Source organism: Balaenoptera acutorostrata, chromosome 15 (genome assembly GCF_949987535.1).
Source record: "Balaenoptera acutorostrata chromosome 15, mBalAcu1.1, whole genome shotgun sequence".
In the NCBI taxonomy this organism is placed as follows: domain Eukaryota; kingdom Metazoa; phylum Chordata; class Mammalia; order Artiodactyla; family Balaenopteridae; genus Balaenoptera; species Balaenoptera acutorostrata.
The window spans coordinates 39,643,441-39,671,314 of NC_080078.1; the positions used below are offsets into that span (position 1 = coordinate 39,643,441).

General features: G+C 55.0%; 1 protein-coding gene across 2 annotated transcripts in view; it reads left to right on the forward strand.

Annotated features, from left to right (window-relative positions):
• The window catches only part of AXIN1 (axin 1), a 59,494-nt gene that overhangs the window by 27,031 nt on the left and 4,589 nt on the right, over positions 1 to 27,874 (forward strand). For both annotated transcript variants that reach the window (XM_057530169.1, XM_057530170.1), the window contains exons 3-8: positions 11,343 to 11,483; positions 14,817 to 14,913; positions 19,915 to 20,052; positions 23,903 to 24,429; positions 24,949 to 25,119; positions 27,186 to 27,431. In XM_057530169.1, the coding sequence (XP_057386152.1) occupies positions 11,343 to 11,483; positions 14,817 to 14,913; positions 19,915 to 20,052; positions 23,903 to 24,429; positions 24,949 to 25,119; positions 27,186 to 27,431 (1,320 nt within the window). The remainder of the gene's footprint in view (positions 1 to 11,342; positions 11,484 to 14,816; positions 14,914 to 19,914; positions 20,053 to 23,902; positions 24,430 to 24,948; positions 25,120 to 27,185; positions 27,432 to 27,874) is intronic.

Sequence of the window (27,874 nt, forward strand, 5' to 3'; positions counted from 1 at the left end):
AGTTCTGTGGGATCTCGGGGTTGCAGCCTTCAGCCTCCCGCCTCGCTTCAGGTTATTGACTGATGACTGATTCAGACCTGTGTTAAAGAGGTGATGGGTCTGCCATGGGATCTGCTGCTTTGAAATCAGCAAGGACCCATGTCTAGAGTCTCTGGCTCAGTTTGAAAGACCTCAGGGGGCAGGCATAGACAGCATCTCTGTAAATTACTCTGAATTGCCTGCAATTTGTTGGGAGTTGCCACTTCTAAATGTTTATTGTGACTGTGAGTGCGTGAAGTGTGATTGGCACTTCTTTGGAACTGGTAAGTTCCTTGGAGCTTGTTTTTGAGTGGTCAAAGCTAGAGGGAGGGGCTGAAGTCTCCAGGGGAGGGTAGTGCCAGATGCAGGCTGACCCCCATCATTGAAACGAGAATGATTTATTAAAAATCATGATGGCAGATTCTGTGAAACATTTTTTGTTCCACTTTTTAAACACTACCACATAAACTTCCTCTTCATCAAATCCATGTAACCTAAAAATCTGATGTGAAACATTTGTGTAAGTCCAGGTCCTGAAGAGATTTCTGCTGACATTTGAGAAACCGGTTGTGAGCAGAGAAAGCTGATTTAAATTTGCAGTGTTTACACTAAGCAGAGAGGAATGGGGTTTCTGGTTTGGTTGTCACCATGTTTGAGCTCTCGTTGGCAAGTTCCAGATGTGACTTCTGTATAGCGCTTTATAATTTTCAAAGTGGTCTTCATATATATTGTTCCATAGATACCAACAACTGCTCTGCAGCAATAAACATCCAGGGACGTGTTATTATCAAAGTTATATAAGAAATATATTTGGTGCAGGAAAATTGAAAAATAAAGATAAGTGAAAAACGATCTGATACCCCACTGTTCAGAGGTAGCACTGTTCTATGTGGATCCCTCTGGAGTCTTCTCGACACATGTGTAATCTTTTCCCTGGGAAGATGGGCTCCATAATCCACTTCACCCACAATGTGAATTTTCAACAGTTATTATAAAGAGTTACTGGTTTGCATAGCATAGCTACATAAAAGATTTGTGGCAAAGAGGAAATTATAACAAGCCCCCCCCACCCCCCGGCTTTCTCCTCTGTGAATTTTTCAAGTCAGGAGTGCTTGGCCTCCCTTGAGTATGATGTTCTTCTGACTTCAGAGCTTTGAATATGCTTCTTTAAGCATCGTACAGGAAGTTAGGTGGAATTGTGGGATTTGACTGTGACCTGCAGCCTTTACCACACAGCCTTGTCCTGTTCCTTGTGTGGGGCACCGTGCAGGACAGCGTGGGGACCCGTCTGAGTTGAGGGCCTTCTGCATAGTCTGGCCCTCGGCATTGCCTTGTGTGTGCTGTTCTGTAGGATGCTTGGACTCCTTTCAAAGAGGCGACCCTTGTCGGTCCACTTTGCAGGGGAGGAACCTGCCCAAGGTTAGTAGCTGGTAAGTGGTGGTGAGGGCAGATTGGGCCCTGGAGGCCACCCTGGGGCCAGGTTCACCAGTGTCTGCCTCTTAGGGGGCAGGTGTGACTGGTGCCTCGGTGGCCACCATATCCAGTCTGTGCTGTCCCTGTTCCACAGAACATACATCCTCCTGTCGAATTTTGACCCTAATGGCCTTTGATGTGTTGTGCAATTCAGAGTTCGGTCACGGTGGTGGGTGGCGTGTGCCAGCTGGGTAATAAAAATAAATGAAATAAATAAAAGGAGTGTGGAACCAGGAGGCAGCCTCATGGCACAGGTAATATGATGGCTGAGCAGGAAGCTCCCCCTGGTGCCACCAGGTGACTCATTCTCTCAGCGTTGCGTCTCCTCCATCCCGAGTTATCGCTGAGCTCTGTGAGGGAGGTAGTGTACGTGCCCTGTGGCCCCTGTTCACCTCTGACATCACCTGTTCCTGACCCCAGTGGTGACCCCAAGTGTCTGTCATCGAAGCAGAGCTTGTGATCGGTGTGTAAGTGGGGACGTGGGGGGACTCTGCTGACCTTGGGCTGATCATTTGCACAGAGGCCAGATTTCCTGATTTTCTTGGAGTCTGTAAAACAGAGATTTTTATACTGACATTGGCCTGATTTCTATCACATTTTTTAGTATAAACTTTTTGACCTTTGGTTGCAGAGGTAGTAAGTTATTTGAAAGTAATAGCATCTGTGTGTGAATGCGGCAACGTGCATTTAAATGTCACCGCAGCTCAAAAAAACTAAAGCACATCCTACGTGTGGGTCTGGGCTCTGCATCTTGTAGAGATTGATCTGAAATGAGGATTCCCTGACGGTCCAGTGGTTAAGACATGGGCTGTCACTGCCAAAGGCCCGGGTTCGATCCCTGGTCCGGGAACTAAGATCCCGTGAGCCACGTGGCGTGGGAAAAAAAAATTGGACTTACAAGTGAAATGAGGAAGTGTCCTCGCCATCTGTGCCTTTGTCTTGGTCGTTTTTCTCTGGTTTTGAGGGTGCTGTAATGTGAGAAGATGAGCTTTAGGGCAAGTGGCCTTGTTTGGGAGCCGCCCTGTCTGCCTTCCTCCTGACGGGTGGGGTCGGACGCGGGGCGAGCCCCGCATGTCTGCTGGGGTCTGGGTGGGAGCTCCTTCCTCAGTGCTGGGCTCCCTGAGAGTGGGGGGGAAGAGAGCTCTGGTCTGGGTGCCCTCCCCCCACGTGATTCTATAGACCGCACTCCCTGCCGCTGGAGCTGGTGCAGTGAAGGGTGGGCGCTGGCCTTGGCCCGCTGTGGAGCCGTGCAGCCCCAGAGGAGAGCGGTTGCCGGGTGGTGGAGGGCGCGCTGCAGCACCCCAATCCTCAGGCAGCACTCGGCATGAGAGGGCCTACGTGCGTGGACTGCAGGATCCATGTGCCAGCAGGAGAAGCAGATGAGAGGGGGCGTGTGCTCCTGTGTGAGATTCTAGAGAACACAGTGATGGTGGGGGTGGGGCTGGACGGGATCGGAAGGGGCACAAGGAAACCGGGGCGGGGGGTGTGTGGATGAACTCATCCTCTCGGTCACGGTGGTGGCCGCACAGGGTGGACGTGTGTCAGAAGCCCTCACACTGCGCTCTGTAATTGTGTGCAAGACATCATGTGCCTTCTCTCAGGGACCCAGGGTTTTAGGAGCACAGGGGACGCAGCGTCCGTGTTCCTGCAGGCCGGCCGAGCAGACCAGATGGCAGCTCTCCTCATCCTCTGAAATGGGGATGATAAACCCCCCTGCTCACAGGGGTGTAACTTTAACCTTTCTTATGTTTGACTATACAAATGAATTACGTATTCTGAAAGTTAAATCCTCACGTTTGCTTAGAGAGAGAGAAGCTCTCTGGCAGAAGCAGCATGGGGAAGGTCAGCCATGTTCCCTTACACCCGTTCAGCATCGCTGTGTTTCCTGCCCATGAATTCCGTAACTATACTATTCTCTGTGGGTTTAAAAACAGAGAACAGGAACCAGAGCCCGCCTCTCCTGATGCTTTTCCAGGGCAGCAGGACTCTGCCCTCCTGCTCATAGGACGAGGCCGCCCGCTCCCACTTAGCAACGTGCGTGGGCCTGTGGGGCTCATTCTGGGTCTGCTCTCCTCAGTTTACAGGTGTGGAAGCCAGGCGTGGTCACAGAACCAGCCGAAGGCGGAGTGGGGTCGGTTCCTGCTGACGATGGGTAGGTGGGTCCAGCAGGCGGGGCGAGCTCACCAGGGCCTAGCCCGAGCCGCAGCTCTCCTCACGCCACGTCTGTGAGTGAGGGGGTGAGCGTGGGCCAGACCTTGAGACAAGAGGTTTCTGGATTTTCTTGCACCTTGAAGAGTTGATGGAGACCCCAGAGAAGGAAGCAACACTGTCCCCTCTGCTCCCCTAAACAAAGGAAGGCGGGATTCCTATTTCCAGAGTCAGGGTCTTCTGATCAGCCCTTCAGTTGGAAGCAACTGCGGAGTCTGGATGAATTACGTAGCACTATTGGAGGCACTGCAGCGTAGGAATTAAGATACGTGGCAGCTGTGGCCTTTGGGCTGGGGAGAGGCAGGTGGAGGGCCTAGACCTGCCCAGGAGGAAGGGCCAAGGCAAGAGTGGGCTTCGGCCTCTGCTCACTGAGGACCTGTGCTGTGGTTCCCATGGTAACTGTTGCGTGCACGATGGATGGTCTCTTCAGGGAAGAGAGTGGTGTGGGCAGGGCGGGGACCCTGGGCAGCGCGGCAGTCCCCTCCCTCCATCACACTTCTGCCCTTCTAGGCCCCCTGGCCTCAGACCCTGAAGTGTCCGTGGCCCGGAGCGTTTTGAGCTCCCAGGTGCTGCGGGGCTGCACGTGCAGAGATGGAGCGGGGTGAGCGTGGCGAGGGGTGCAGGGCCGAGGAAGCAGCGCACGTTTGCCTTAAAGACCAGGTGGCCGCGCCACCAACTGCCTCCCCGTGGGCAGGAGGAAAGCACGTTTTCCTTAATGCCGAGGACCACGAGTGTGTGCACGGATAGATATGCTGTTTCAGCAGGTGGTATGCCGGTCGCATTTGGGATGGTTTGTTTTGTCCAGAAGGTGTGACCTTTAATCAGTTAAAGGTCTTGATGGAGGAAGTGCTCTCAGGAGTGGACTTGCTGTCCCTTTGGGGTAGTGATTCTGGCCATGTGGCAAGCCTCCCACCCAACAGCTCCCACTGCAGGCCCCTGTGAACAGTGTGCAGTGGTGCGTTCCCAACACCTCCGTGTGATTAGGGACCCCCACAGTGCCCAGGCCAGCCCCCCCGCACGCAGATGTGGGCCTGGGACATGGTGAGGCTTGAGCTCAGTGAGGAGTAGGTGTTGGGTGAAGATGGCTGTGACTTCCTGGGGGTTGGGCCCTGCCAGTTCCACCACGTGTGGCACTGAGCAGAAGGATTGTGGGTTGAGACACGAGGCTGCCACGGTCGGAAACGACTCCAGCATCCAGAGTCAGGAAGTGGGTGGCAGGGTGCTGGGTACGGGGGCCGGGAGGGCTCCCAGGCTCCCACTCCACTATGGAGTGGGCCTCATGTCTGACCGGTTGGGGAAGCCGCGTAGGCTCCGTCTTTCCTCTGGTCTCTGTTTATTTTCTTTGTCTGAAATGACCTTAATCATTGTTCACATCCCTGCCCCGTCCCACACTGTTTCGTTGGCTGTGTTCCCAGCGGCACCTGGCACGGAGACAAGTGCCTTTCCTGCTTAACCTCAGGTTGTAGCTGGGCCATGTCCCCCGTCGGCAAGTGAATGCATCGCGTGCCAGGTGCCATTCCGAAGCTGCCACCTGCCGGAGGAGAGATGGGCACCGCACACCACAGTTAGCAACTCCGTGTGGGCCAAGGCCCAGTGACTAGCAAGGACCAGTGTCCCACAGGCAGATTTGGGATTTTAGGGGCCAGTAGAATCACAAGTAAAATTCTAGGAAGTACTTGAGGCAACTGCACTTGTATGTGGCCAAATTATAACATTAAAAAAAGCAAACTGCACCTTACTGGCCCCTCAGAGACCTCCCACCTTGCTTAGGAGAGACAGTTAGGGAGTGGAGTATCTGGTCTCCAGTGTTTCCTCCAGACCCACGTGAAGGTGAGCGGCACAGGGACTGTCTCGCCGCGGCAACCAGAAGCCTTGCTTCTCAAATTGAGCGTGTGAAGCTGCTGCAGGACGGGAACCTGAGTGTGTTTCTGGAATGCTCAGCAGACTTGGTAAGCCACTTAAGGCATTACTTTTATGCCAGAACAAGCAGGAGCATAACGTGAAGCATAATGCAGTATGTGCCTGAATTTCTGAGTAAAAAATCACAAGACTTCTGCTGAAGGATGCTGACCAAGGTGAAGAAGTGATTCCATGAGGCCTCACCCGCTGGGCTCTGCGGGGCTGTGTGCGGCGAGCACTCAGGCTGGGCTGCAGGTGGTGGGGCCAGCAGAGAGGTCTAATCGACATTCCTCCCGGGAGTGGTGCAAGTTAGGAATCCTCTTTCATCCAGAGGATTTCCAGGGGGTAGGAGGTCTCCCATTAAATGGAGGAATCACACTTCTAGTATTGGACAGCCACACAGTTCAGGGCAAACTGCTGAGAATAGCTAGAAACGCTGTGAACTGGTTTTCTTTTTAATCAGATTGAAGCCTTTGGAGAGCTAACCAAGCAGGAAGGAATGGCAGCCCCATCGGAGAAGGGAGCCCAGGTAGACCAGACTGTCTCAGTCTGGAAAGTGTGGCTGGTCCTTGGGCTCCAGGGGGCTGGGGCCTGCCTGGGAGGAAGATGCCCCACACGTGGGTCGGGATCCCCCAACCCTGGGAGGAGGGGGTCCTCTGAGAGCCTGCAGCCCAGCCCGGACTCTCTCAGTTCCTGACTTTGGATTAAGGTGGCTGGATTCCTAGTGCCCCAGCCACAGGCCAGGGTAAAATGCATACGCTCTGGGGAAGAAAGCATCATCCCAGGCGGCCAGTTTAGAAAGATTTTCACACAGTGTCTGGCTTTCCATCCAGAATAACTAGGTACTGAATGAAAAATAATCAGGCACTCAAGAATACAAGACAATGTGATAAAAAATGTGGAGGAGGAAGCCTTGGGGATCCAGGTAAGGAGGTTTACGGATACCTCCTTGGTGGAAATCTGTCAGGGCTGGGGCTGGGAGTGGGGGAGTGTTCTCAGACAGACTCTGGGCTCTGGGAAGAGCAGAGCTGGAAGGAATGGATTATAATCCACTGGATAAAATAAAAATCCACTCGGGTACATAGGATGCCAACTGATAAATACAGATCAAGTGATGGGTGTGAACAGGATTTGTATATAATCTCAAAGTATCTCCGCCACAAATTATGTCTTAATTACAAAGGAAAAGTAATAAATTTAGAGTGAAAACACTTGACAGGCACTGGGTTTGCCACCGATATTGGGACCAACCGGCATGGTGTTTTTCTTTTTTTCTTTTTTATAAATTTATTTTGTTTTATTTATTTTTATTTTTGCCTGCGTTGGGTCTTCATTGCTGCGTACGGGCTTTCTCTAGTTGCGGCAAGCAGGGGCTACTCTTTGTTGCAGCGCGTGGGCTTTTCATTGTGGTGGCTTCTCTTGTTGCGGAGCACGAGCTCTAGGCGCACGGGCTTCAGTAGTTGTGGTGCGAGGGCTTAGTTGCTCCGTGGCATGTGGGATCTTCCTGGACCAGGGATCGAACCCGTGTCCCCTGCATTGGCAGGCAGATTCTTAACCACTGCGCCACCAGGGAAGTCCCATGGTTTTCCTTGAGGTGATACAGCATCGCTTCTGTGACGTTCTGCCAGAAATTTTAGATGCAGATCTCACGTGAGACATTCTGTGGAACGACTGGCCCAGGCTCTTGAGAATGTCACTTCGGGAAGGAGGTGGACTAGGAGCCAGGTTGAAGGCGGCTGAAGACACAACAGTCACTATGTGGCTGTGGCCTGCATCTTGGAACATAGGAATAGCTCTAGAGGCCACTCCTGGGACAGTGGACGGGGTCCGAGCTCGACCTCCATGTCAGGGTCGCGCTGCCTGCTGTTTTTGGTCTGTGGCGTGTCTGTCCGCTGTGCATCCCAGGTGTGGGTTGATGTGGCACTCTGGCCTCAGGCCCTGGGCCTGGAGGAGAGCCTGCCTGGGGCGGGTGTGGCAGGGGGGCAGCAACAGGGTGGGTGGGTGGGGCCGGCACCACCTCTCCTTCCCAGGAGCTGCGGGAGGTGGAGAGGTTGATGATGAGGAGTGACATTTCAAAGTGCCTGGGTGTACAGATGTCTCTTAAGACCCTGCTTTCAATTCCTTTGGCTATATGCAAAGAAGGGAAATTGCTGAATCATATGGTGACTCTTTTAATTTTTAGGAACTGCCACACTGTGTTCCACAGAGACTGTACCATTTTACATTCCCACCAAAAGCTTACAAAGTTCCCTAGAAACAGAAAATGATTACCAACCAGAATTCCAACCCAGTAAAAATACCCTTCAGGAATAAAGGGGAAATTAATACAGTTTCAGACCAACAAACACCAAGTTGTCAGCCGCAGCCCCTTTACTAAAGGACATACTTAAGGGTGTTCTTCAGGCAGAAGGAAAATGCTCTCAGGTGGAAACACCCAATGCAGGAAGGAAAGGGCAAGTATGTGGGTAACTCTAGGTGACTGCTGGCGGGATAAAATAATACTGATGATGTCTTGTGGGATTTAAGACATTACACTGAATTAAAATCCAGGATAACAACAGCACATGAGTGTGTGTGGGAGGTGAGTGGAGTTAATTATTTTTGGGGGGCATGCGGGATCTTAGTCCCCTGACCAGGGATCAAACCCGTGCCCCCTGCAGTGGAAGCTTGGAGTCTTAACCACTGGACTGTCCCTGGTGGAGTTAATTCTGACCATGTGTTGCCTGGGAACAGGTAAAATGCAGTTAATTGGACCTTGATGTATCAAGGGTACCTATTATAATCTCTAAAGGAACCACTGAAAGAATAGTAAAAGGCTTACTTTGTTAGAGGGAGGAGATGGAAAATAAAAAATATTCCAAAAGAAGACAAGAAAGAACAAAAGAAAATAGAACAGCTGTGACAAACAGAAAGCAAACAATGAGATGGTGGATCCACTCTCTGTAACCACACTGAATGCAGCAGGACCAAAGGAAGCAATTAAAAGGAAAAATGGTCAAACTGGAACTTGAAAAGGCTAGCTGCTTACAAAGGACACACAAAAGTAAAAGGATCTAGGAGGGTTGAGTGTGAAAGGATGGAAAGCAAAATCCTGCCAGCAGCAACCCCAGAGAGCAGGCGACGGGGAGGCCGGACAGTCCCCGGTGGGCTTTTATTCTGAGGACTGGAAACTACAGAGAGCTTGGAGGTTTCCCTGGATGCCACATTTGGGTTCTGGTTCCTGGCCGTCTTGTGGGGAGCAGCCCAGCGTCCCCCGAGTGACATTTCCCAGAACTTCCTCTGTCGCGCGGCAGCCTGCAGCGCCTCTGTCCTGAGAGCCAGCCTTCCTGTCCACGGTCAGCACCTCGCTGCTCTCCCTCCTTTCTGTTCTCTCTCGACAGCCCTTTGCTTCCCTTTGTGTCTGGACTGGGAGCTGTGTACATAGTGGGGTTTGCTCTGTACTGGAGGCCGTGGAAAGGATCCATGTTTTGCCTGCTGATCGCCTCAAAGCTGGTTTTTCTATACGCGTAAAAGACGTGCCTGGGACCTGTCAGAGGAGGGAGCAGACGGCCCTGGTGCGTGGGCATCGCAGGCTTGGTCCTGCCCTCGTGGGTGTGCGGGGTGCTGGCCGCGATGTGATGGGGACACTGAAGAGCAGCTTAGCGCTCCCTGTGATCTGAGTTAACAGTGTCTTAATGGTGACAGCATTGGCGGTTTTGTTTTTAAAGAACCAGAGGAATAGCAGTGTCCCTGAGAAAGAGCGTGACGTTGCAGACGTCTGCTCCGTGTCAGCGTAAACGTAGGACCAGGTGTGGGTCCCTGTCTGTGAAGGTGTCCCCATCCCTTCCCATAAGCCTCTGTGGCGCTGCCGCTGCCCTCATTTGGCCGGAACGTGTTAGTGGGCTCCAGGGATGCCCTCAGGCTGCCGTGGGTGGGTCAGAAGGACCGTGGTGCGTGGTGACTGACCGTCTGCAGTGTCCCCCTGCGGTGTGGGGATGATGAGCACCTGATCCTGAGCTGGCGGGCGAGTCTTGTGCCACATCACCGTCCACTGCTGTGGCCTCAGTGGCAGAACAGGTGGGGTGCCGTTTTTGCATTGTTTGTGCTTGTGGCCCCTGGGGAGGTGGGCCGCTCCTCTCCAGCTGTGCTGCCCAGCCTGGCCCACGTGTGCTGCATGACAGGCGTCCAAGATGGAAAGGTGCCTGGTTCCGCCGTCTCGTTAAAGTGCCTTTTCCTGAGTGTGCGCACAGCACAAACCAGGGCTTCCAGAGGTTCTGTTCTTCCGGTGGTGGGCGTCCACGCGGGGCTCCGTCAACTTAGAAGCGTTGTGGTCCCTTCTCCTCCCGCATCGAGGACACAAGTCCAGGGGACGAGGTGACTCCTACCACGTCCCTGGAGTCAGTGCAGCTGCTGTTCACGAGCGCCCTGACCAGAGCGAGGCTGGAGCCAGGGGCGTTTGCACGGGCTCGATGGGCCCCCAGCACGTCGTAGCCCTCGGCAACCCGCGGGGACTGACCAGCGTTGCTTCCAGGGAGGCTCTGGGAAGAGGAGGCAGTGTGGGGAGCAGCAGCGAAGGGCTGGTAGGGCCATCGTGGGATGAGCAGAGCAGGGTAGACTCCAGAAATCGATGCATGTGTTTGGGGAGTTAGGTGTGAATGGATTCAGAACAAGGTGGATTGTGCAGTACTTAATGCTAACGGCTGGCTCTCCATTTTGATGCAAGGGAGTAGGTAGGTTTTATACGCACATATTTCAGGTAGAGATCTAAATTAAAAAAAAATAACTATTGAAGCATTTGAGGAAAAACAGAAGAATATATTTGTTCTTTGAATGAGGAAAGCTGGCCTATGTAAGATACAGAAAAATCTATAAAGGGAAAGATTGGTAAATCTGATTGCACAGAAATAAAAAACTTTTGTAATATCAAGATCAACATAAACAATGTTAAAAAGTGACATTTAGGGAGAAAATATTTTTCCCGTATATAACCAGAGGTTAATAGTAAGAATATTTAAAGACATCTGTAAATCACTAAGAAACTCATAAACAGTCTAATAGAAAATGGACAGAGGTATGAACAGGTAATTTAAAGAGGAGGGAATTTAAGTGACACCCAAACGTCCAGCCTGACCACCAACCAGGGAAATGCAAACTAAACCCAGGTGTCAGTTTCTGGCTAGTCACTAGACAAGTGGTGTTGGGTCCCACCCAGGGAGTGCTGGACTGCTCCTGGGAGGAAGTGGCTGGGGTGGGGGGGACAGCGAGACAGCCACTGTTAAACCCACAGGTCCCTTCACCCGCCATCGCCCTCATCCATCCTGTGGCAGTTCTCAGTGCCCGGGAGCCCTGGCCCCGCTCCGTGACCCTCTTGAGGGGGCCGTGGCACTGGTGCTGCGGCTGTGCCCACAGGGTCGGGTGGCTTTGCGACAGATTAGTGAGTCTGCGGGCAGCGCTCTGTAGGAGCAGCGAGAGCAGAGCAGCCGTGCCCCATTTCCAGTTATGTGCATAAAAATGCCAACCCAAATAACGCTCCGTGTGTTCACTTACACGTCTGCCTAATGTGGAGGGAAGATGTGGGAGATGCCCATCTCCCTGGGAAGGACAGCGGGGTGGGAGGCAGGGTGGAGACGCCAGCCCTTTCTGCTCTGTCTTCTGAATTGTTTGCGTCTGTAGTTGACATATTGGGATATCAGATGATTCTGAAAATGTGGATTAATGCACGAGGACGTTGTCTGGCAGCTGCTAACGTGCCTCTTTGTTGGCAGGTATGGATCCTGGCGGGAGCCTGTCAACCCCTACTACGTCAACTCTGGCTATGCCCTCGCCCCAGCCACCAGCGCCAACGACAGTGAGCAGCAGAGCCTGTCCAGCGATGCTGACAGCCTGTCCCTCACCGACAGCAGCGTGTAAGTGCCCCTGCCTGGGAGAGCAGCCCCTAAGGGGGAAGCCAGGGCCGTCTCCCCAGAAGCTGTTTTGGGGCCCTCCCCAGTGGGGTGTCAGTGCATCTGCATTGCAGGGAGTGTCGCTAGAAATCCTCAAGCAAACTGGAGCCAAGGTTTGTTGTAGTTGCTTCCCTCCAGGCCGAGGCTGCTGGAACCTTTGGAAGAGGGAAAGCCTCAGAGCTGCCTGGGCTGGCGCCCCAGGTTCTGGGTCTCTCTGGTGTTCACGTCGGAGGCGCGGCCAAGGCAGGCCGTCCCCGAGGGCGTCTCCAGTCCATCCTGCTCTGCGATCATGCTCCTTTAATCTGGAAGCCGTCTCACCTGCTCAGCAGTGCCTGTCGTCCCCTCAGCGTGGTTCTGTACTGGCCTCCTGTTCCCGACGGCTCAGGGATGGCCACCAGGGGCCACAGGAACCACATTGAGCCTCTGTGTCACTTGATGGTGACAGCTTCCTTCATTGTCCTCTCCGGGGAAAACCCTCCCTTGGGGGAAAGTGCCTGTTTCTGATACCTTTCTCTTTGGTTCAGCAGGTGACTTTGGGGACCCAGGCGTGCGTCAGAAGTTTGATTGTGTCAGACATGCCCATGTCACATCAGGGTGTTGCCTGTCTGCCTGCTTGGGTCACGTGGGGCCCTGACTCCACCACCCATGAGTGTCAGGCTCGCCCAGCTTTCAGTCGTACGCCATTTGCCATCTGACCACCACCGAGGGGGAGGTTCTGGCCGGGCCCAGGTCCAGGGCGGGAGGCAGCCTTTGGCTGTGAAGCCAGCAGGTGTGGGCCCATGGCCGCATCCGCAGGTGTCTTGTCCCCACGAGAGCACATGGGGTTGTGGCCCTGGCTGCTCTCAGCGGGTCATGGGGACTCTGCCCCCGCCCTTGCTAGGGTCTAGAGGTCAGATAGGTTTAAATAAAGAGGAAAAGGCTGCCGTGCTCGTCTTTGTAGGTGAGCAGGCCTTTCCACGTTGAGGTCTTGCTCTGGGGGCCGTCTTCTCAGTATATGCTTTGTGCTGCCTGTGTCTTTGTGCTGCTTTCCACGCTGTCCGCTGGACGGGATGGGTCAGACTGCTGGATGGGATGGGGGGTCAGGCCGCTGATGGGACGGGTCTCTGAGCAGGTTCCTGCAGCCCCGTGCTGTGTGCGTCTGGTGCCCTTTCTCTTCCCCTTTGGTGACCACACGGTGGAGGCGTCATCCCGTCAGGTTAAGTCTCTGTGGGGCATTTCTTATTCATCATTACCTTCTCCTTTGTCTTGAATCTTTAATATAAAATGTTGACATGTTTTTAACAACTTATTTGAAATTACTGGGGTTTCAAACACTACCTTCCATGAATATAAAGTATCACATAGAAGGGTTCCAACGAACTGCAGCCCTTCAGACCCCCAGGAGCAGCTGACAGAACGAGATCTGTTTTCCTCTTCCCCAAAACTCAGTTACTGCAATGACAATTAGTCCCTTAATTCTTTCCAAGAAAAGGACATGTGTTTGCTAAAGGGAAGATCTAAAAATTTTTAAATATTTTTTTCCCTGATGTTCTATTCATCTTGGTTTACACTGAGACTCAGAAATGTAGGCATAGTCGAGAATTAGGAGTGTAAAATTGTGGCAGGTATTTGAACGTATATGAGGCAAAAAATAAGATCATGTGTTTCCTCTAAATTATTTCTGATGGCAACTCAGGGTCGCCTCCACCTGGCGAAGTGCTTCCTAGTCCACTGACTTCGGGCATAGATTCTGAGGATGGTGCCTGATCCTCAGAAGCGTATGGATTTTAGGTGCCCTGTCAGAGTACATGAGAAACAGACAAGCTGGTGGCTTGGGACACCTGAACAAGCCCTGGGCTGTGTGAGGGCGTTCAGATGTACTTGACGCTCTTCTTCCCTGATGCCTGTCCCCTGGAGCAGCCTGGCCCCGCTGGACTGCTGAGCCATCTGCACTGTGGCACCACCTGGGACCCTGACAGCCAGGGACACCCGGGCACACCACAGCCTCTCTCTGCCCTGCTCTGAACCTAAGTGCACCCTTTCCACCCAGCCTGGGGTGCAGCCCTGCCTGCCCACAAAGCCACAGAGCTGTGGGTGTGTGTCTGCCCGGGATGGGGCCAGGACACACCAAGTGCTGTGTGCTTGGCGCCTTCGCTAGGCGCTCCAGCAGTCGATGCAGTGAGATCAGAATTGTCATGGCTGCGTGTTCACATCCTGGTGTCCAGTGAAAACAGCACTGCTCTGGCAGCACTTCCCCTGTGGGCAGTGCTTGAGCAGGATGCAAGGGGTTAGGATCACTGGCACAGACATTCACTGCACCTGCCGGACAACTGGGAGGCTAGAGTCTTTCAGTAGCAGACGATTGGGAGGGCCATCTCTTCGAGCTGTCGGAGGTGGCAGCACACTGCAGAGTCCTTCAGAGACAGAAGCGGGGAGCAGAGAAGGCTCCTGTTGGCCACTGTGCTCCCCGGAGTAGCTTTCAAATGGCAGGAGAGAGCTGCCGAGTTCTTAAGGGACAGCACCTGTGCAGTGAGCCATGTGTTGGATCTGCTACTTCTCTTGAATAAGTGCTTCGTTATTTTAAAGACAGTGTGTAATTTTAAAAAAATTTTTATTTATTTATTTGGTTGCTCCAGGTGTTAGTTGCAGCAGGTGGGCTCCTTAATTACAGCTCCAGGACTCCTTAGTTGCGGCACACGGTCTCCTTAGTTGTGGCATGTGAACTGTTAGTTGCGGCATGCATGTGGGATCTAGTTCCCTGACCAGGGATCAAACCCAGACCCCTTGCATTGGGAGTGTGGAGTCTTATCCACTGCACCACCAGGGAAGTCCCAACAGTATGTAATTTAATTTTTATTTTTATCATAATCTTCAAAAGGGTTTATAACTAAAATTTATGGCAAGGAAACTAATTTGAGCATTTGACAGAGAGATTACACTGCATTACCAATTTACCTTGGAAGAAAGCAGAATATAGGAACCTTGGAAATCTCTTTCAACGGGATCTAGATTGTCTTGGCCACCCATTTTGCAGCCCTCCAATGTTTCCAGTCCATTTAGAGCACCCCTTCCAGGTAGGCACACCATATCCTGCCTGGGCAGTAAAGCAGGGGTCAGCACACATTTTCCATAAAGGATCACGAATAGTCTCTGTCCCATGTTCCTCCTCCGCTTTAAAAATGTAAAAGTCATTCTTAGCCCATCACACCTCAGAAAAATAGGCTGTGCTGGCCCTGCTCTAGATAAAGCCAGCTCAGACGAACTTGGTTGAGCCATTCTATTTGTGCTCACGCTGGACTGTCTCTTTCTCCTGGACAGGGATGGAGTCCCACCTTACAGAATCCGCAAGCAGCACCGCCGGGAGATGCAGGAGAGCGTCCAGGTCAACGGGCGCGTGCCTCTACCTCACATTCCTGTAAGTTCGTCTGCACAGCCCTCGCCCTCCCCGTCTCCGAGTTTGGGGCTCACCCACCCTCCTGGACCCGTGCCCACCCGTTCTCTCCACTCTGACCAGGCTGCTGTGGCACTGACCTGGCTTCCTAGGAGCTCAGCTCAGGTCCAGGCACGGCACACGGTCACACGCATTCTCGCCCTGCGGTTGGAGGGGGCAGTGCCCGCACAGTCGGTACAGATGAGCAGGGACTGCCCTCCTCACAGCCTTTCCCATCGTGTTAAGTGAGGTGCTTCTCCTGGAGGTGGGAGAACCGCTTGGAGCCTGTCGCTGGCTCAATTCCCAGGCCTGGCCAGACTGGCGGCCGGCGGCTCTGTGGACAGCGTGGCAGTGCCCCCGTCCTGAGCACCCATGAGCACTGCTTTGTTCGGGATGAAACAAGGCATCGGCCGCCTGTGGCTGAACTGTGGGGCATCCTGACTTCAAAGCTGCCTCAACTTCACCTCTTGGATAAAAATAACAAGGTGATAGTGGTTCTCCTGATCGTGGGCACTGGGGACCTTCAGAGAGCCCAGTGCAGGGTGGGGCTGGGCAGAGAGTTCCTTTGCTGATGACGGGAGGGATTAGCTGTCCTCGTTTGGACGTGCTGACTTGGAGCGGGAATGACCTTGCTGGGAAGATGTGGTCTCGTCCCGTTGGTGCGTCCGCAGTGACTCGTGTCTTCCTGGCGGTTTCTGTGCAGGGAGAGCAGATGCGTCTCAGGATTGTTGCACACACCTGCCCTCCATCAGGATTCCTTGGTTAGAGTCTTTTCACTTTTCTGTAGATGCTTTAATTTCCAAATAAGAAAAGTGAGGGCTTTCCTGGTGGCGCAGTGGTTGAGAATCTGCCTGCTAATGCAGGAGACACGGGTTCGAGCCCTGGTCTGGGAGGATCCCACATGCCACGGAGCAGCTGGGCCCGTGAGCCACAGCTGCTGAGCCTGCGCGTCTGGAGCCTGTGCCCCGCAACGGGAGGGGCCGCGATAGTGAAAGGCCCTCGCACCGCGATGAAGAGCGGTCCCCGCACCGCGATGAAGAGTGGCCCCCGCTTGCCGCAACTAGAGAAAGCCCTCGCACGAACCGAAGACCCAGCACAGCCAAAAATAAATAAATAAATAAATAAATAAAATTTAAAAAAAAAAAAAAAAAAAAAAAGAAAAGTGATATGGTTGAGAAGAGGGCATTTTGTCACCTCCCAGCTAGCCCTTGGCACAGATGCGCCTGAACCAGGCACCGATGGTGTCTGCTTAGGGACAAGGGGAAGATGCTATGAGGGCTGTGTGTGCACATGTGTGTGTACATGTACGCGTGTGCGCATGCGTGTGCCTGCCTGTGGGCAGCCTCCTGGGGATCGCTGAGCTGGCTCGTGTCTGGAGCAGCCTGGGCCTGAGCCGAGGGCGTGGCCACACGTGTCCTCTCTGCTCTGTGGACCAGGCTGGGCAGGGGCACAGAGGAGGGGCCCGGCATCTTGTGTCCCGGAAAATAGGGGTGCGAGGGGACATGGAAGGGGTCACAATCAGTGCCATGGAGTGGGGTCCGTGCGTGGATGCTGACGTGATGGGGGGGTCGAGCCCGTTGACGAGCAGGGTGTCAGCGTCGTCCCCAGTGTCCCCTCACAGACCACGTACTCCCGGGGGAGAAAGCTGCTTTGCGAGAGGACCTGCCTGGGCTCCTGCATCCGTGACAGGACGCCAGAGCTACCCCTGCGAGGACATAACCTGAGCTGAGGGCCGTCCTGCACAAGAACTGCCCTTTAACTCTCATAGGTCACGGGGTCATGAAAATCCCATGTGGACCCAGCTGAGGCCACCGCACCCTTCAGGGTGAGCCCAGGGAGGCGGGTCGGGGCCGGAGGTGCTCGTGTGGGAGAGTCCCTGCGTGTAGGAAGCACGCCGTCTGCTGTCAGATCCAGAAAAAACGTTCTTCGTGTTGTTCTTGCAACTTGTCTGCAAGTTTGAGATTTTTTCCAAAATAAAAATTTTTTAATTTGAACAATTAAACAAAGTGTTAGACAAAACCTACAGAAAGAGCCGGAGTAGCACGGGGGCGGGTTGTCTGCGTGCAGCACTGAGCCGGGCGGAGAGGACAGCGTGGCCCAGAGCCCACGTGCTGCCCGAGCAGCTTCCAGAATCAGAACGGCGGTGCCCTTGGGTCCCGAAGGCCCTTGGAGGGCAGTGCTGCATCCTGAGGGTCTGTGTTTCCTGGCCCTGCACCTTGAGCCCAGATTCAAGAGAACGGCCGTGCCGGGTAAATGGGGCGAGAGGAGAAACACACCGTGAGTGGCCTGCAGCCGGGGGAGTCCTCCCTGGGGTGCGGCCATCTGCACGCGGGGAGCGGAGTCCCTGCCAGGGCGAGGGCTGGTCGGGGGCTGGTCGGCAGCTGTGCTCAGCTTGGCCATGTCCTCGGGGCAGTAGGTGCAGCAGAGTTTTGTTCAGTGATGTGGTTTGAGGTTCAAGGTGAAGAGACTTCAGCCTCATCCACCACGACTCACATGCACGCCTTCCCCGCCAACGGGAAGAGAATGCTGCTTCGCACCTCTGTTCGCCAGTGACATGTCTTCTGTGGCTGGTGCCCCGGGAGCCCGTGCACATTTGTTTGATTGTCGGACCGGACGCTGGGTGGTGGGCGGAGGTAGGTCCAGGGAGCTGGGGCTCCTGTTGCCATTGCACGTCTTTTTCGGGAGTTGCCGTTTCTCGGGGGGTCTACTGCGTTCAGTGCTCCTCGCTGCGAGATGCACGGGGGTTTGGGGAGTCCAGTGGAGGGGACGCATGTGGGTGACTGTGTCGTGGGAGAGAGGTGCCAGCATGTGGGGGAGCCTGTGGCCCTCCACATGTGAAGTGTCTGGTCCTGAGATCCTTAAGGCTGAGGGAGGAGCCTCTTCTTTCTTTGCTGGCCTTTTAAATTCCTCAGAAGTTTCGCACTTTTATTTACTTGAAATATTTTCCTTTGTGGGTTTTTTTTTTTTATTTCTTCAAAGCTGTAAAGGTTACCGTTCTTCCATGAATCTGATAATTATTGTAACTTCTGACAGCTTTCCTGTTTTCGGAGTCACAGCTGCACAGCTTGGAGGCTGTTTTCCAGAATGGACTCGCTGGGTCTCGTCAAGAGCTTTTCCTTCTGCTCTTGTGCGGTCAGAACCCTGCGCTCTCACCATCTGGATGTCGTGCTGGTGTCACAGCACTCTTGGCTCAGCGCTCCCTGCCCCGGCTCTCCTGCTTCTGGCGTCTGACCAGCCGGCTTGGTGGGGCCGGGCTGCCCTCGGGTCCCTGTGGTCTGTCCCAACGCCCGCTCTTGAGGACTCCTTCCAGGGCCCGGCCTCTTGGCAGTCCCACCGCCCAGTCGTCTGGGGCTCATCATTCACGCCCACTTCTCTCAAGACCTTCTAGAAGTGCTGGGCACCCTGACTGCCCTTCTTGGGCATGGCCTCCTCAGCTCCAGAACAAACCCCTTCCTGGTGTTGGGCACTGCCTGGCCCTTGGCCCCAACTTCTCCACCTCTGAAGCATTGGCCTGTCTGTGTCCAGGCCTCTTCGAGCCTGTCGTGATCAGCGTCAGCCTCAGTGGCTTGTCTCTGAGCCCTTGATGTGACATTCTTCCCTAATTTTACATGTTTCTGAGGAACCAGGAACTGTTCTTACTCCTGTCTTGTAGATGAGGAATGGGTGTGCAGATCCAGACCACATCCAGAGCCCCCTGGTGGGAGGGCTGTGTGGGCACCAGCTCCACCCAGGCTCCCACCCCTATCCCGCGGCATCCCGCCTCGCCTGCTTCTGTCTGGAGGCCAGGGTTCTACATAGCCACTGTCCACCCAGAGGTCAGAGAGGGCCCCTGTGCGCCACCCTGTCGCCAGGCCCTCCCTCCCTTGGGTCTCCCCTCCCCCTCACCAGCCTCCTCATGCAGCACTCCTGCCGCTCCCATCCCTCCCTCACTTAGACCTCAGTGGCTTAAATTTTTAAAACATGTTTTGCTATAGAGGACGTTTATTGGGACAGCTGGTGAAATTGGAATAAGATCTGTGATTAGATAAGAATACTGTATCAGGATTTTTTTTTTTATAATTGTCCTGTAGCTAAGTACAAGATTGTCCTTGGTTTTTGTTAAATACATTCTAAAGTATATGGGAGTTAGCAGGCGTCACACGTGCAGAGTGTTCTCTGCTGGCTCAAGAAAGTGTGTGCGTGTCTGTGTCTAGGGGAGAAAGTGACAGCAAGTGTGGCAGGTGGCAGTGGGCTGGGGTCCAGGTGAGGGTGCACAGGAGTTCTTCGTACTCTTCTTGCAATTGTTTTGGATTTGAAATTATTTCACATTAAAGCTAGCTACTCCCCACCCCCGCAAAAGAAAAAGCTATCCAGTGTATTGTTGTAAACTGCATCGTGGAATTATGTTCTCTGAAAGGAAGAGCCGTCTGTCATCCCGCCTCTCCCTTGACTCTTTCCTGTACCCAGAGTTTTGTGTCCCTCATCCCAACATCAGAGCCCAGAGCCTGGTCCATGCACACCTGAGTGCCGGGCACTGCTGCCCCCTTGTGTGCAGGGCGGGCGCTGCAGGGAGCGGCCAGCCCTTCTGGCCCGTGGGCTCGTTCTGTCCTCAGTGGTCTTTGCAGCTGCAGCTCTCCTGCCACGCCTCTGCCACGGCCCCAGCCGCCCTGGGTCCCAGCCTGGGCAGTCACGAGAAGCGCTTCTCCGGGACAGGCCAGAAGCTCTTGGGGTAGGCGCCCGTGGGCTGAGGGCGCCGGGGTGGCCTTTGTCCCGGGGACGCAGCTCCCGGCCTGCTCAGTGTCTCCATCCAGGGTCATGCGAGGCGGGAAGCAGCGGTGTCTGCTCGTTCTCACTGCCGGGTCAGCTCTGGGTGGGGGAGAAATGGTCTCTGCATTTGGATAAAATGCAAGCCCCATGTTCTCTCCTCACCTGCGGCGTGGCAAGGCCACCCAGGCGCGGAGCAGCTCCACACTGCACGCACGGCTCACCAGCGGCGTCTCCTTGCAGCGCACGTACCGAATGCCAAAGGAAGTCCGTGTGGAGCCCCAGAAGTTTGCCGCAGAGCTCATCCACCGCCTGGAGGCCGTGCAGCGGACGCGGGAGGCCGAGGAGAAGCTGGAGGAGCGGCTGAAGCGCGTCCGGATGGTGAGTGGGTCCCATGGCGGGGCGCCACGCCGGGTCTCTGAGGTGTGTGACCATACTCAGTAGAGTTTAGGGGGCCTTCAGGCCCTGAGCTGCTCCCACCAGAGCCCCCCAGCACCTCCCCACCCCTCTGGATCGTGCTCTGCCCTGACTTGGGGGCTTGTGGGCAGCTCTCCCATGACACCTGCTCCCGGACCCAGGCCTGGCCTGCATCCTGCTCAGTGCCCTCCCTGCCACGTGGAGCTGAGATGCCCTTACATGGGCAGGAGGGGCAGGAGGCTCCCACTTGTCACTTCTGAGTGCAGAGTGGCTTTTAGGTCTGGACACAGGCTCTGTTTTGTCTTGTTTTCTGACCTGCAGCCTTGTTTGATGGAACTTTGGAGGCTAAGAAGTTTCATAATATTTGTAATTTATTTGCTTTAATACCTTTCTGCCCACAACTGCCAGAGATACCTTGCTTTTGTTGCCCTGGGCGTGCCATTCTACTAGACTTGTTTCCACACATTCAGGGCCTCCGTGCAGAGGTGCTGGTGATAGGCGTGCCCCTCACATGCCCTCCCTGTGCCCAGTCCCCCCTGGACTCCGTGGGCCTCAGTGCTGTGTCACACGGGTCTTTGCTTTTTCTCTTAGAGCAGAAATCTATTCTCTTCTCGATATTTTGCCCAATACCTGAAACTCAGAAATGTGACGTTTTCTGAAGGAGTTGTTTCTCTACCCGATCTTCCTATTTAATATACAGAACCTGAGCCCTCGCTGGACCCCATCAGAACCCTTGGGAGGGCCCTGCTGTTTCAGTTCCACATTCCCCGAGTGGGCCGTGTGTACAACAGTCTGGAGGCACTGCCATCAGGGTGGACATGGGGCCTGGCACGTGGTCACACCTGGTGGTCCCCTCTCCTGCCGCCTGCACCCGGCTCCAGAGCTCCCAGTGATGCCCAGCCCTGAAATGGGGCCTGGCTCTCCCATCTTCCCCCGCGGGGAGACAGCAGGCAGGTTTCCCATAGCGTGTCAGAACCTGGGACCCCTCACAGCACCAGAAGGCAGCCCTGAGAGTGAGACGCTGGCGGGCGGGGTTGCGCCGCGAGGAGCCTCAGGGAGCCTGCTCGGCCCATGCTCTTCTCTTCCGCCCGCATGGCAACGGCACGGCCCTCACAGCAGAGAAGGTGCAGCCTGAGGGCTTCCCCTGAGCTGACCAGCTGTCGTCGCGCGGCCCTCGTGGCTCAGCAGTCTGCCCGAGGTCACCCGACAGGCACCCACCCTGCCAGCTCCCGTGACTTGGTCTCACTGCTTGGGAGGGAGTGGCCAGCAGGGCTGGGGTGGGGGGCTGTGGAGGAGCTGAAGGGACAGTTAGGGGCATGGTTTCCGCCTCCTGCGACCCCACTCTGAAAAAACAAACACGGGGAGGGGGAAGGGTAAGCTGTGACAAAGAGAGTGGCATGGACATATATACACTACCAAACGTAAAATAGATAGCTAGTGGGAAGCAGCCGCATAGCACAGGGAGATCAGCTCGGTGCTTTGTGTCCACCTAGAGGGGTGGGATAGGGAGGGTGGGAGGGAGATGCAAGAGGGAGGAGATATGGGGATATATGTATATGTATAGCTGATTCACTTTGTTATAGAGCAGAAACTAACACACCATTGTAAAGCAATTATACTCCAATAAAGATGTTAAAAAACAAACAAACACAGATCAGAGTTCCCGTGGAGTGCAGGTGCTTCGGCAGGAGCTTGGCCCCGGGTCACACGTGTGACGAGGCCGCGTCTTCCTTGGCCAGCAGCATTTCCACGGCACTACCTCTCTGTGAGGCAGCCCCGAGCACGTCGTTGTTAACAACTCTTAAAACCAACGTGCTTAGGACATGAGGTGTGTAACATTCCATGAAAGAAGTTTAAGAAAGTGAGAATTCACCACCTTTTCATGTGGACTTGAGCTTTCGTAATCGTTCTGTTAAGTTTTCAGTCTTGGCTCAGGGGCTGCGTGTGCTTGTGGTCCTGGCAGGTCAGCGTTCTGGGTGAGACATCCTACAGGCAGCTACAGCTCTAGGTATTGAGTGTGCTTTTCTGACATCTGAGTCTGAGACTCTTTCTCTTTGTGGCGTCCCTGGCAGACGCTTGGTGGCTGTGCCTGGAGCCCATGAGCTCTCAGGGGAGGGGCTGGACCGAACGGTGTTCTCTGACTTAACAGAAAGTGTCCAAACGAATGTCTAGTGTCAGTTCAGGAACTGGTCGGCGGGCACAGGGCCTCAAGCTCAGGCAGGCTGCCACTTGCAGTGGCCGTTGGCCATGGGTGCCCGGTCTCAGGATCACGTTCTCAGGCGCACGGCTGCTCCGATTGGTCTGCTCCCACAGGCATCCCTCAGTCCCCAGGGGTGTGGCACCCTGCCCAGCAGCTGGCAGTGCGGTCTTGAGTCTCTTACTCAGTGTGACTTTGTAAGCTATATGAATCATGCTATAAGTGAGAGAGTCCTTATTTAAGAGGAGTAAGTACAGTATTTTTATTTTTGGCTGTGCTGCACAGCTTGTGGGATCTTAGTTCCCCAACCAGGGATCGAACCCAGGATCCTGCAGTGAAAGCGCCAAGTCCTAACCACTGGACCTCCAGAGAAGTCCCACTACAGATTTTTTAATAACTTATTTTCATTGTAAAACTTGGAAAGTAAAAACAAAAGAAAACGAATACTAGCAGCCGAATGGTTACGTAAATCTATAATATCAATATTATAGAACTCTAAAATTGAATTTCTGCACATGCAGAGCTATTAAGAAAAACTAGATGTCAGATCCCCAGGAATTCGGAGGTTCCCTCTTGCTCTCTGCTGCCCTAGGTGAATAGTGTCAACACTGCAGTGCCCTGGGGAAGACTTGGCGAGGAGTCTCCCAGCCCCTCATCCCTGCAAAGCACAGGGGTCGAGATGGGGACACAGGATGGGGCGCAGGAGCCCAGGGGTCTGAGGCTCTGCCAGGGCGGCTCCCATCTGTGCCCATAAGGGTGTGTGTTCCCCCTCCATCCATCCCTCTCTCCCTGTCTGTCCTCTTCAGTGCCATTTTCCATCCTGAGTGGCAGTGCCCACAGCTGACGGCATGCCCGAATGACATTTAGGTACTTTTGCGGTGGTGAACTCCCAGAGGTTTTTTGTGTTAAAGTGCAGGGTGGCTTAGTCGCCCGTTTTCTCAGTTATGACCAGACATACTCAGCATTCTGGTTTAGACAAGTCAATAAGACAAGAAAATAAATGTGACTAGTGTCTTTCGGAATTAAAGTGATCAAATATTTATGTTTATAGATGTGGTTATGGTAATTCTCAGAGAGTCAAAGGAAATTCTATTAGTTTAATGTCAGAATTTATTAAGACACCAATAGCAAGATAAGCGAAAACCAAGAGCTCTTCTGTACAAGGGCAACATTCCCTTTGAAAATATGATGGAAAATACGGCAGTAAGATTGAGAAATAGGAAAACTCAACTGAAAAAAACCCAAAATTTTTATTGATAAGCATAAAAGAAAGTGGAACTAGTGCCAGGATTCCCGGTGGTCTCCGCAGCACTGGCATTGTGCCCCTCCTCGCCGCACACCCGCCACACTCGGGTGGTGAACCCAGCCTCCATCCATCTGCACCCTCTTGCCGCGCAGCCTGCCCAGGGCCCAGCCGCGCTTGCTCGGACTCAGCAGGGACAGGAGGGGCTCTGGGGGCCGCTCTGGGTCGGGCGGCCCCCACAGCACCTCACCTGCCCGGCCTCATCCCGGGCTCGGGGCTCCTGGCCTTTGCTTGCTTGTGATTTGTCTCCCCAAGCGTGAGGTTTCCGCAGTGCTGCCAGTGCCGAGAGGTAACGTATGGCCTTGTCCCCACAGGAGGAAGAAGGTGAGGATGGTGATGTGTCCTCTGGCCCCCCAGGGGCCAGTCACAAGCTGCCTTCGGCCCCGGCCTGGCACCACTTCCCACCGCGCTATGCGGACATGAGCTGTGTGGGGCTGCGGGACGCACACGAGGAGAACCCTGAGAGCATCCTGGATGAGCACGTGCAGCGAGTCATGAGGACACCGGGCTGCCAGTCGCCGGGGCCCGGCCACCGCTCCCCGGACAGTGCGCACATGCCCAAGATGGGGGTGCTAGGGGGTACAGTGCCTGGGCATGGAAAGCACGTGCCCAAGTCGGGCGCGAAGCTGGACACAGTTGGCCTGCACCTCCACAGACACGGCCACCACCATGGCCACCATGGCTCAGCTAGGCCCAAGGAGCCAGCTGAGGCCGAGGCCTCCCGCCGGGTCCAGAGCAGCTTCGCATGGGGCCCAGAGCTGCACGGCCACGCGGCCAAGCCCCGAAGCCACGTGGAGAGCATGGGCGCCGCCCCCACCACCAGTGACAGCCTGGCCTACAGGTGAGTGTTTGCGGCGGTTCCCTCTTTCTGCATCTGTGTCAGTGAGGCTGTGTGTGTCTCCAGGAGAAAGGGGTCAAGGCGAGAGGCCGTATCTCCTGTGGCCTCTGTTCAGCCTTCAAGCCAGGATTCCCCTTTAAAAGTCATTAAATCAGGGTCAGCCACAGAGACAGCAGGCACCTGGGTGCACTGGCCGCTGGAGCTCTGGCCTCGAAGCATGGTCGGGTCAGATGCGCCCGTTTCGGAGGGCAGTGTCTGGGTGAGGAAGGGTGGCCAGGCCCTGGATGCCGCCACCTTGGCTCCAACCCTCCCGGCCCATGCTGCCCGGACGCCTTCCTTCCTTTCCTTCCCACCATAGAGTCCGCCGAAACAACCCCACTCATGCCCGCAGAGCCAGGGCAGAGGCCCCACGTTCAGGGAGGGGCCCTTCCAGGCCACCCTCCCATAGCCATGCGGGTCTGGGCCAGCTGTCCAGCATCGGGCCAGCTGAAGTAGCAGGTGACCCGGGTCTTGCTCTTGCAGCGGGAAGGCAAGCATGACCTCCAAAAGAAACTCCAAGAAGGCCGAGTCGGGGAAGAGCACCAGCGTGGAGGCGCCAGGCCCCTCTGAGGACGCAGAGAAGAACCAGAAAATCATGCAGTGGATCATTGAGGGCGAGAAGGAGATCAGCAGGCACCGGAAGGCTGGCCACGGGTGAGAAGCCGTGTGCGGGCGTGGGCCGTGTGTGGGCGTGGGCCCTGTGCAGGTGTGGACACGGGCGTCCAGAGCCACCCCGCCAGCCTCTAGCGCCCCTCTGCCAGCATCCCGAGCAGCTGGTCTTAGTGCAAGCCACATGCCACAGAAGCAGGAATTCCTTGGAATTAGGTCCAGTCCATGGCAGCATGAGGTCAACGCCTGCCTGTGTGGACCCTGTGATGGGGTGGGGGTCGTCAATGAACTTCAATGTCCTGGGCAGGAGTGCCCACTGGTGGGGTCAGTCTGAAGTCACTGCAGCGCCCCCGCCCCCCGCCCCACCTGGGTGGGGGTGCCTGCTGCCACGTGGCTGCTCTCCTGTGAGAAGGAGCTAAGACAGGGCCTGCGCGAGGAACCTTATGGGCCTGACCTGCTTGTCCTCCGGCTGCCGGGGGCAGTTCTCATCTGGTCTGCGTCCCTCTGAGCTCTGTGTCGGTCTCAGTGTCACCCCTATCCCCTTCGTGGTGGGGACAGGGCTGGGCGGGGCGCCTGGGGCTGGTGGGGTTGGCCCATGGGCGGACTTCCCTGGCCCTCGCCGTTCCTGGGCGTTCCTGGGAAGGGCCAAGTGGTGTGTGTGAGGCAGGTGAGGCAGGTCATTGGCGACACGGGGTCCCTGTGTCTTGTGTCCACGTAACCTTGGAACAAGCCCCCTGTCAGCGTGCAGACCCTTTGCAGTCACAGAGCCTGACCTGGTGGGGGGGGCCTCTCTGGGAGCCCCTCTCTTGTTCTGGTGGGGGTGGATTTTTGGCTTCTCTGGATTTCTCTCTTTTGCGATTTTCACAGGGACTGGCTCTGTCCTTGGCCGCTCCCCCAACCCCAAATGGAGGGTTGGAGAGTTTCTGTGGGTAAAGAGTAAGAGTCTAGAAACAGCCTCCTGGGTTTGGAAGGCTCCTGCCCTCTGGCTGGGCTGCGGGTTCTATCAAATGCTGATGCTGCAGCGTCTCCACCAGGCGCTTCTTGGGATCTGTGGGCCCAGGGGAGGTGAGGCCTGTAGAGGGGAGGATGGGGGGGAGGTGGGGGCAGGGAGTGAGGGGTAGGGGGACGGGGTGAGGTCTCCCTGTGGCCGGCCTTGTGGGACTTTTTAGGAGGAGTCCACTTCCCTCTGGGGTACATTCCCTGGGCAGTTCTGGCATCACAAGGGCACTGGGTCAACCCACTCCCCGCAGGGCCCCCTTCTTGGGATTCCCTCCTTTTTGCTCCTGGGGCTAAGCCCCCCTTTCTGAGGCCTCCAGCCTAGCTGAGAGAGGCAGATGTTTTCACTCATATTCCATTCAGTGGTTGAGTGACAGTAGGTCACACAGATGTAAAGCACGTTCTCAGTGTTTGATGACAGGGAGCATGATGTCACGTGGCGGGGGAAATCAGGAAAGATCACATGTTCAGAATTATGCTAATTACGTCAAGTATTTTTGTTTTTCTTTTTAACTTATTTATATTGGGCTGCATTGGTGCTTCGTTGCTGCGCAGAGGCTTTCTCTAGTTGCGGCGAGCGGGGGCTACTCTTTGTTACGGTGCGCGGGCTTCTCGTTGCCATAGGCTTCTCTTGTTGTGGAGCACGGGCTCTAGGACACGCGGGCTTCAGTAGTTGTGGCGCGTGGGCTTAGTTGCTCCACGGCATGTGGGATCTTCCTGGACCAAGGCTCGAACCCATGTACCCTGCATTGGCAGGTGGATTCCTAACCACTGCGCCACCAGGGAAGTCCCTGTGTCAAGTGTTTTTAATGGAGAAGGAAATACACTGAATATACCGAGAGTGGCTGTTGCTGAATTACGTTTATTTTTTCTTTGAATTTCCTGACTGTTTCAGGTTTTTCACAAAGAGCACTTATTTTAATATCAAAATACTTTTCAATAACACTGAAAACTTTTCTTTAAAAGAAGTTTTCGTGGGGAAGCAGAAAAAAGAGTACTCACATAGGACGTGATTTATATTTCAATACACAAGTTTCCAGGAAGGACTGTACGTTCGAGGTGCAGGGGTCCGTGGGGGGCGTGGGCGCTGCTCACCTTGTTCTCTGGCCCCACAGGTCGTCCGGGGCAAAAAAGCAGCAGGCCCACGAGAGCTCCCGGCCCTTGTCCATCGAGCGCCCCGGGGCCGTGCACCCCTGGGTCAGCGCCCAGCTCCGGACCTCCGTGCAGCCCTCGCATCTCTTCATCCAGGACCCCACGATGCCGCCCAACCCGGCCCCCAACCCTCTGACGCAGCTGGAGGAGGCCCGCCGGCGCCTGGAGGAGGAGGAGAAGAGGGCCAGCAAGGCGCCCTCGAGGCAGAGGTACGGGACCTCGGGAGAGCAGGGCCGCCTGCTGTGTGGCCAAGTGCTGGGAGGGCAGGTGGTCATCACACTGTCCCTTTGGGGAGGGAGGGGGAGCCCTTCCTATGTCTCAACTGCCCTGCGCATGCGCTCACTCGCCCTCACCTTGGGACTGCTGGAGGTCACAGTCAGATGACCATTGGCTGCTGTGCTGGCTGAGCCAGGAGGGGGCGGTCCTGTGGGCTCCCAGCTGCCTCCACGAAGGGGGCCCAAAACATGTGGTTCACAGCTACACGGAGGGGAGCCCCGATGTCACGTGCAGGCAGGATGTCGGTGCTGAGATGTGCGCAGGTGTAAACTCTTCTGGAAAGACCCCAGCCCCACAGCCCTCCTCACTGTGCCCTCCTTGGCCTTCAGGGCCAGGGTGGCCCCAGGGGGGCAGGAAGGCCTCCCCTTTGTGGGGG